The sequence below is a fragment of the Arachis ipaensis genome, chromosome B05, assembly GCF_000816755.2.
Source record: "Arachis ipaensis cultivar K30076 chromosome B05, Araip1.1, whole genome shotgun sequence".
Lineage (NCBI taxonomy): Eukaryota > Viridiplantae > Streptophyta > Magnoliopsida > Fabales > Fabaceae > Arachis > Arachis ipaensis.
The window spans coordinates 10,299,024-10,309,171 of NC_029789.2; the positions used below are offsets into that span (position 1 = coordinate 10,299,024).

General features: G+C 36.3%; 1 protein-coding gene across 1 annotated transcript; it reads left to right on the forward strand.

Moving 5' to 3' along the window:
* Nucleotides 5,135-8,495, forward strand: LOC107642867 (proline-rich receptor-like protein kinase PERK4). Its single transcript, XM_021123011.1, has 7 exons — nt 5,135-5,246; nt 5,348-6,670; nt 6,764-6,834; nt 6,958-7,034; nt 7,136-7,280; nt 7,383-7,547; nt 7,849-8,495. The coding sequence occupies exons 2-7, from the start codon at nt 5,473-5,475 to the stop codon at nt 8,065-8,067; spliced, it is 1,875 nt and encodes a 624-aa protein (XP_020978670.1). The 5' UTR covers nt 5,135-5,246; nt 5,348-5,472; the 3' UTR covers nt 8,068-8,495.

A 10,148-nucleotide genomic window follows, 5' to 3' on the forward strand; every position in this document is an offset into this window, starting at 1 on the left:
CATAAATTTTAAAATATTAGAAAATATCTAATTATGATAGAATTTACATGAGTCCAAAATAATTTTTAAACTCAAAGTATCATAAATTCAATTTAATTACTTTTAATAAAAAATTTTAAAATAAAATCCTAAACAAATATAATAAATCGTAAATATCTCATTATTTTAATTTCAAAAACTCAAGGTCTTACATTTTACCCCCTTATAAAAAATTTTATCCTTGAAAATTGATACTATATGCAAAAAAGTTATATAATTTTAGCACTTTACTAAACATGAGAAAGAAGTATAATGGGGTGCAAAAGTTATAAGATAGGTTCTTGTTGAAACGATGCAGTTCATATTCACCTACTCTCGTTTTCTTGTTTTCCCATTTGGCAAGCATCACAAGTGATGTCTTTGTCAAAATTTATCAAAGGAAGACCTCTTACTAATTCTTTCTTTATAAGTTTGTTTATTTGAAACATACTTGCATGGCCCAATCTCTTGTGCCATAACCACTTTTCAGATTCTTTAGAATGAAGACAAGCTACATTTTGATCCTTTAGTTCATCAAGAGTAAGTCCATACATATTATTGAAACGCTTGGCAACAAACATCACTTCATTTGTTTTTTCATTAACAACACAGCATTCAAATCTTTTGAAAATCACTAAATATCCTAAATCACACAGCTGACTTATACTCAAAAGATTGTGCTTCAAACCACATACCAAAAGCACATCATCAATGAAAGTAGATTGCTCATTACCTACTTTTTCAACAGCAATGATTTTACCTTTACCATCATTTCCAAAGGTCACAAAACCTCCATCATACTTGTTTAGTTTGATGAAGTAGGTTGACCTTCCAGTCATATGCCTTGAACATCCACTATCCATGTACCACATGTCCTTTTTGTTCTTGGATGCTAGGCAAATCTGCATGATGAGTTTCAAGTAGCCTTAGGTATCCAAATTAATTTGGATCCTTTGAAGTTAATCCATCTTGGTTGCCCAAGTGCATTGAAATCACAGACAACATTGTAAACTTTATTTCCAACAACTCTTTTTTCAATGAAACATTGTTCATATGAGTGACCAAATTTCTTGCAATTGACACAATGATTTTCAGATGTGTGTCGCTGAAATTGAGGTGAATTATATTGCTTGAAATGATTAAAGTGTTGAAATTTTCTGGTTTTTGGAGGAGATGCATTTCTTTTGACAAACTGATTTTTATTATAGTTGTTCCTCTTTGCAAAAGCATTTTCACCAGAATTTCTTTGAACATTTTTACCTTTTGAATATGAGGTTTTGTTGTAAAATGGTGGTTTCTTGAAAACAGCCTCATTTTTTGAAATGTAACCCAAACCTGGCCGGTTTGAACTCGGACCAGTTCTTGGTGAAGGCTCAGTTTCATTTGTGTATGCTTCATCAAATTTTTCTTCACAAGTTGAAACATATCCGATACCTGATTTGCTTGGTATGGATTTGGTATTTGATGAAGAAGCCACAAATTTTATAGAGGAAGTATTAGAAACTGCATCTTCCTTAGCTATGTAGCCTAAACCAGATTTTTCAAACAATGGTCTTTGACTTGCAAGTAATTTGTCCAAGTTGCTAGAACCTTGAGCAAATTTTGCCAAGTCACCATTCAGTCTTTTAATCATATCATTTAATCTTTCATTTTCAGCAATTAACTCATGAGAAGGATCCACAATGTGCTTTTCTTTTAATTTTTCAAGTTCAGATTTTAGAAATCTGTTTTCTTCAATGATTTCCAAAGCACATTCAGTTTCCTTCACTTTTTCTTTTAAAAACTCATTTTCAGCTCTTAACACATCTCTTTCAGATTTGCATTCATTGTATTTATCAAGCAGTTTTGATGTGTTTAAAGTGAGATCATCAATAATAGCATGCAAATCCTCAATGGTCAAATCATAATAGTTTATCTCATCAAGATTGTTGTTTCCAGCCATGAAGCAGTCTTTGTCATCTCCTTCAGATTCTTCTTCTTCATTTGAGTCATTCTCAAGATCCTTCCAAGATGCCATGAGTACTCTCTTCCTTTCCTTCTTTCCTTTGTCCTTCTTTTTGAGCTTTGGACAGTTTAGCTTGAAGTGTCCAGCCTCCTTGCAGTGATGGCACGTCACCTTGCTCAAGTTGATCTTGTGTTCCTTTGAACTTGAACCCTTGTATTTGCCCTTGTTCTCCATCATTCTTCTAAATCTTCTAGCAAAAAACAGAAGCTCGTCATCTGAAATACCATCACTAGACTCACTCTCTTTTGGTTCTATTTGTGACTTGAGGGCTATTCCCTTTTTCTTTGAGTCTGTGTTTGTGTTTGTGGCTTCATAGGCAAGGAGTTTTCCTCTCAGCTCATCATAGGTTATGGGACTTAGGTTGTTACTTTCGGTTAGGACAGTGGCAGTGGTTTCCCATTCTTTTGTGAGGCTTCTAAGGAGTTTTCTCACCAAGGTTTGTTCTGCATAGTTTGTGCCCATAGCATCAAGGTTATTGATTATGATTGAGAATCTCTCAAACGCTTCATCAATGCTTTCTCCATCCTTCATGCTAAGCATCTCGTACTCTTTTCGCAGCATATCAATCCTCGTTTCTTTGACTTGTTTAGTGCCTTCGTGTGTAACATGGAGTTTTTCCCAGATTTCTTTGGCTGTCTTGCATCTAGACACCTTCCGGTACTCTTCAAAGCTGATAGCACAGTGAAGAAGGTTGATTGCTTTGGCATTCAGCTTTATCTTCTTCTTATCATCTTCATTCCATTCAGCTTCTTCTTTTGGAGTCACCACTCCATCAGCACTTGTTTTTGTTGGGACCTTGGGACCGCTCACAACAATCTTCCATATGTTGTAGTCAATGGATTGGATGAAAATCCTTATCCTTTCTTTCCAGTAGGAGTAGTTCTTTCCGTTGAAGAAAGGTGGCCAGTTGTTTGACTGGCCTTCAGTGAGGGTGTAGGCAACTGTGGTTATGCCCAAGTTGTTCGCCATTGGATCTTTGCTCCAAGCGGTTAAGCTTGATTCTTGAGACCTTAGCTCTTGATACCAATTGAAGGTTGTGGTAGGCTTAGAGAAGGGGGGTTGAATCTATGCCTTCCTTTTGATTGCTGTTAATACCCTTTTAAAACAAACTTTCAATTCAGGTTCTGTTTGAACTCAGTAGTGGAAATTTATGAGACAATTTATTTTTGTCTCATGAATATCAGAAAACAGAACTCAGCAGAGAAGAGAAAAGCTAACACCAGCATGTATCCTGGTTCGGTTGCCTTGTGCTATGCAACCTACATCCAGTCTCCTCCACAACTATGAAAGAATTTCACTATAGTTAACAGTATTACATACACCAATTTCACAGGATTGACCAAATCCTTTCACACTCAAGTTCTAACCTAACTTGACATTGGCTATGCTAATACCTAACTATTCCTCTTAGTGCTAACCCAACTAAGAAAGGGATACCTCACAGGTACAAGATACAAGACATAGACATACCTAAAGAAATCTGAAAATTACTCTAGGCTTTTCTCTCAAGCGTATCACTCAGCCTTTTTCCACTCATGGCTTTTACTTGAGCTTTCTCACAATATGCCTTTTCTCTCAAGAAATTACAGAAAGATAAACATTAAAAAGTAAATTACAATCTGTAAAACATGAAGGAGATTGACTTCATCAGCAGCCTCTTAGCTATGTGCAAAATCAGATTCGCAAACCTCAGATACAGTTCTTCAGTATTGGCCGAATACTTCTTTGAACGAAAGCATTATCCAAGTAGAGGAACTTCTTTGGAACACAACTCACAAACTCTGGTTTTCTCTCCTTACCTTCTGAATGAGCAGCAAGCTTCTTTTATCTCCTTGCATGTTGCTGGGTTCTTCTTCCAAGGTCAACACCTTGAGCCTTGAGCTTTACCAACCCATAGATTCACTTTTTCACATTAAACCTTAGAGTAGAAACTTTGCTTCTGACTCCTTCATCTTGGCCGAAAGCCACAAAGCAGTAACCGTAGAAATCTTCTCATGATCAACTTGATCTTAGCCATTGAGAAACTACTTGGTCCCCAAGTATCACTTGTGACCGTAGATGTGAAGCAGAATAGGGCAGAGACCAACTTTTCCTTGAATGCCATTTTCGGATAGAGCAGAGAGTTGGGAAGAAGAGAAGAAGATCTGATGCATGCAAGATGAGATGGATTACCTTTAACTTAAGCTTGATTTGGTTTGGATTTTCTGTTTTAGCTTCTGTGTTTCAAGCTTAAACTTTCTCTCTCTTGCTTCTTTGGTTACTAGCTTAGGGAAGAAGCTTTTTCTCTCTTTCTCTTTCTTACTTTTCTGAAGCTTTGATTTGACTTGATTAGAGAGGAGAGGAACGTTGCTTCTGGTAAGGCAAGATGGAGGGAATTGAAAAACAATTCGGGCTTGGATTGGGTTCTTCTCAAATTCAGCCCGTTGGTGCCTTGTCTTGCTTCTTGGAAGACTTTTTTGCTTGAGATGAATGACTTGGGCTTGTCTTTATTTTCACTTACCATTCAGCCCATTAGCATATATCTTTTGTTTGATGTTGGGCTGCTGCAACACTTATTTTTAGCCTGCATCACTTATCAAAAATAATCAAAGTTAATTGGGTGATTAGCCTACTAATCAAATGTTTGTCATCATCAATTCTATTAATTAATTTCTTAACTCAACAAACTAGTCTTAGCATATAGACTAATTTAAATTGGTTTTATTTTTATGAACTGGTTTAAATTAGTGCACTACATTATAAACTAATTTTAAACCAGTTTTTATGTGAAAAAACTAAAACATGAACATTTCTAACTGTATTGATAAGTTTGTGCAAATTTGTGTGCTATGCTTTAAAATTTGTATGTTATGTGTAAAAATTTGTGGACTACTAAATCGATAAGTTTGTATTATATGTAAAATTTAGTCTGTTATACTTCGAAATTTTGTGCTGCAAAAAATGCGCAAAATGTAACGCACGCTCTAATTGTGTGCTAGTAGAGTGTATGTACACGGGTGTTTTTTTAAGAGTATCTTTTACTTAATTTAGCTTTGTTACCAAAAAGACTTATACATAATATTACTATTTTATATTAGGTAGATAAAATGTTTGTGGATATAGATAGTGTTGGAGGCCCCCCTTTGTAGGAGACCAACGAGGAATGCTTCATTTTGTATTACAATCAAACAATCTTTCCTTTTCTCCTTTTGTTGTGATCCCCTGCAACTATTCTTCCCATCAGGTATGTCCAGCTCCTTCAATTCCCATCTCTCTCCACAAAACTCATTTCTAAAACTATGCTGCATTCCCAACCACCATCATTCTCTTTTTCTTTTTTGGCAGGGGTCCCAACCATTGAGCAAGTAGGAGCTAAGGCGGTGTTTTGCGGCCGCAGCGGCCCCATTTTACGCCGGAAAAAGCAGCTCTTATTAATGTGTTTGCGAGAGAAGTAGCCAACATACGTCAACATGTCTTCCTCCAATTCTTCAACACTCTCACCACCCTCTGACGATGATACTCCCTCTTCTGATCAGAGCCCACCATCACCCTCATCGTCATCATCCTCGCCACCATCCTCGTCCTCCCAAGATGATGATGATTCTTCATCATCATCGTCACCACCACCATCACCGCCATCACCGCCCCCACCCTCCCAAGATTCCTCCTCCCCGTCATCATCATCACCTCCAGCGCCGTTACCACCCACGCCAGCCTCCCAAGATTCCTCTCCTCCTGCTACCCGACCTCCAGGATCATCCTCCGGCGAGGCATTATTACCGTCTCCTCCAGGAACCTCACCATCAGGGTCTAAGGGTCTTGGCAATCTCTTCAGTGATGATTTGGGACACATTGTAGCATACGTTTCAATAGGAGTTTTTTTTCTTATCCTTCTCATTGTTGCCATTGTTTGCATAAGAAGAAGGTCCAAAAAGAAGAAGCAGCAACAACAACAGAAGTTGTACTACTATGGTGGAGATGCACCTGATCAACAAAAAACTAACTACTACTACAACAACAACAATGGTGGGAAGAATCAAAATTACTATGGAGGAGGTGGTGGTCCAGCAAATCAAGAACATGTGGTGCGGATGCCAAATGGAATGATCGGAATGGGAATGGTTCCTGGTCCTAACGCCGGTGTTGGTGCTGCTTGGGGTGCACAGCAACCTCCTCAGATGATGATGTCAAACGGCTCAGACTTGAGCTCGAATTTCTCGATGGGGCCTCCGCCTCTGCCTCCTCCGTCACCGGGTATTACATTAGGCCTCAAGGCTGGCACCTTCACCTATGAAGAACTCGCAGCAGCAACAGGAAACTTTGCAGATGCAAACATGATAGGCCAAGGTGGATTCGGTTACGTCTACAAGGGAGTCTTCCCTAACGGAAAGGAGGTGGCCGTTAAGACTCTCAAGGCCGGTAGCGGTCAAGGCGAGCGCGAGTTCCAGGCTGAGATTGAGATCATCAGCCGTGTTCATCATCGCCACCTTGTTTCTCTTGTTGGTTACTGCATTGCCGGTGGCCAGAGAATGTTGGTCTATGAATTCATCTCTAATAACACCTTGGAATATCACCTTCATGGTAAGGACCTTCCTACCATGGATTGGCCTACCAGATTGCGCATTGCCATTGGAGCTGCTAAGGGACTTGCTTATCTTCATGAAGATTGTAATTAACATTCTTATCTTCATCTCTATCCATCTATCTTTTCTTATTGTACACATTCTTATTTTGATTTTCCATATTTACAAAAACACCCAGGTCATCCTCGCATCATCCATCGTGACATCAAAGCTGCCAATGTCCTTATTGATAGTAGCTTCGAAGCAAAGGTTCTCACATACTTCTATATTTTATCTTCTACGTACTTAGCTACCTTTATGTCTCTTATACATTATTCATGTGTCTCCCATTAATTATATATGACAAACATTTTACGATGCATGCATATATAGGTGGCTGATTTCGGATTGGCTAAGCTGACGACAGATAATAACACTCATGTTTCAACTCGTGTCATGGGAACATTCGGGTACTTTTTCTTCATTACATGTTCTTCAAAGTCATAAGGAGTATTCTTATAAATACTGAATAGAGCTTGATGGCCTGATCTTTACATGTTAACACACACAGGTACTTAGCTCCTGAATATGCATCAAGTGGAAAATTGACAGAGAAGTCTGATGTATTCTCGTTTGGAGTGATGCTATTAGAAATCATAACCGGGAAGCGCCCTGTGGATCTCTCAGGTGCCATGGATGATAGCTTAGTTGACTGGGTTAGTATCATTGCATTCATGTTTATACTTTAGAGTTGATTTCCCTTTAATTTATGCATGAAGAAGAAAATAAAATAAAACATTGGGTTGGAATGTTGACAGGCGCGGCCACTACTGATACGTGGGTTGGAGGAAGACGGCAACTTTGGAGAATTGGTAGATCCATGTTTGGAAGGAAACTATAACAAACAAGAAATGACAAGAATGGCAGCTTGCGCTTCTTCCAGCATCCGTCACTCTGCCAAGAAGCGTCCAAAAATGAGTCAGGTACACTTAATTAATTATATACTTTGATCATAATTTGAGTAATTAATTTTAGAGAAACTAATTTTTTAATTCGAAGATACACAAGTTTTGATTATTCTAAAATACGAGGCACTTAAATTTTTTCTATCTAAAATATATAAAGACAAATAGACTTTTAAAAAAAATTTAAATGTCTCGTATCTCAAAAAGTAAAGAACGTTTTTGTATTTTTAATTAATTAAAAACTTATTTGTTAAAGTCCCACCTATTTTTCTCCTTTACTCTAATTAAGACATTAATGAAAGAAATGTACATACATCAGATTGTAAGGGCGTTGGAAGGAGATGTGTCATTGGATGACTTGAAGAATATGGGTAAGGCAGGTGCAACTGATGGTAGCGGTGGTGGTGTCCTGAACCCTTCAGGAGGAGGGAGCAATGACTATGACACAATGCAGTACAATGCTGATTTACAAAAGTTCAGAAAAACAGTGTTTTCAAGCCCGGAAAACACAAGCGGTAGTAGTGGTGAGAGGCCTTAAAACTACAACAGATCAATAAACCCATCATATCACTATATATAATTCTCCTTTACGCTGTATGTATGTGATAACAAAGGAAGGAGACTATATAAAAAAATAAAAAAATAAAATAAAAAAAATAACAATAATCAATGAAGTTGTGTATGTGTACTGCTCTTACCTGCATGCTATGCATAATTCATTGGTATGGGGAAGTGAGAGCTCGTCATCTTGAGCTCGATGACACTTTTAATTTGTATCAGACCTCAGTCCATGAGACCTTCTTCAATTATTTAATTTGTTAATTGTTATAGCTTTGTAATGTGGTGGTGGCATGGTGATTGTTGATGTGTACTTTGTTTTTTATGGGCATGCCTTGGAACGGTCTCAGAAATTATTATAACTCTTGTAATAGCCGCAAACATATATGTTGTATCAAGCAAACTTCTGTGCAAAAGGGTTGGGGTCTTTTTTATTTTTTACACTTGGGTCTTTTATTTCAATTTTTGGGACATTTTTAGTAATGAAATTCAATTTTTTGTTTTTGTGTACATAACAATCCCTTCTTACCACTAGCTAGACTTTCGATTGCTCTTATTAACTTTTCTTTGCTCATACTTTTCTATTCCACAAACATCTTTCTTGCTTGGAAGACTTTTTTCCAGGATTAATTATTAATTGGGCAAAAAAGGTTAAAGAATTAATATAATTCATTAAGAACATCCAAAACAGACATTTATTATTTAAAAAAAGAAAACTAGACAATTTGCAAGTAATTTATTTTGGTAGTGGATGGAAAGAAACCAAAATATTTAACTATGAAGCTTCGTAGCTGTGCTTAGCTTTGAGGACAGCCCAGCTGCATTTACTCCAATTTGATTGTATATTGATAAAATGAAAAGATTGGTACCATAAGAAAGTAAATATCTAATCACTTATTAAATTCAACCTATTTGTTTAGTCCCATTTTCAAAACCATGGCACCTGCATACAACGGTTGAGAAGTAGCACTGCTTATAATTAATGACTTGATATTTTCTTGAAGTGCCTGTGGTTAATCTTTTCGGGGGCCATACAATACCTTAATCTAAAATTATATATAAACAATTGCTATAAGCTAAAAAAAGAAATTAGAAAAAGGTTTTAGTATTTCAACATTAAAACATAATATGAAGCTTCCTCTAGAACCCGTTGGCTTGTTTTTGACGCGATGTATATATATTTATATGCTGAACAAGGTAGGTTCTTAAACGTATGTAGTTAATTTCCCAGTGTCACTATCTATCGTGCATGTTTATATATTGGCCATTTCGGGAAGCTTCCATGACTAGCATTATCCTTGGATAACATTCCCTAATCGTTTTACTAAAGCAAGTGAATAATTATTCAGACAGGGACAAACAAGTATACCAAGTTAGTGACAACAACGTGCAAAGCCATGATGGCAAGTGGATATATATGTGATGAGAAATATTCATAATATAGAAGGGACTACTTTTATTTTATTTTATTTTATTTTTTCAAACAATACTTCTTGCTCGGTGAACTATGAATTATGTAATCGGATATATTATGAGAATGAAGGAAAAACATTTGGAATTAATTAAGAATGAGTAATACTACGTATATATTAAAATCAGCCACTCAAATCAGTCATCAGTATAAAATACATGTTAAAATATAAATACATATTAAAAATAAATTAAATCACACATATATTTATAGACAAATATATTGGTGACTGATTTTAATAACTGATTTTGGTGTACAAATAGCATTTTTGATTAAAAATTATTCACAGTTTCGCATGCATGTTATTTAAAATTCTTAAGAAGTAAACTAATAAACGTCAATGCAAATTCTGAAATTAATCAGTTTTATTTTTGCACCGGATACTATATGTCTAACACCTAATATATAAATACACTTGGATCCGAATATAATTTCGAGGAAAACTTAATTAATATTATATTAAAAGATAACGCTTAATATTTCGCACAAGTGAATTTTAAATTTTTTCACATATACGTTAAAGATGTAAAATTATCCGTGCGCACCACCAATACGTTAGGCAATATTAAGTTGTGAAACTAAGAAGTTAA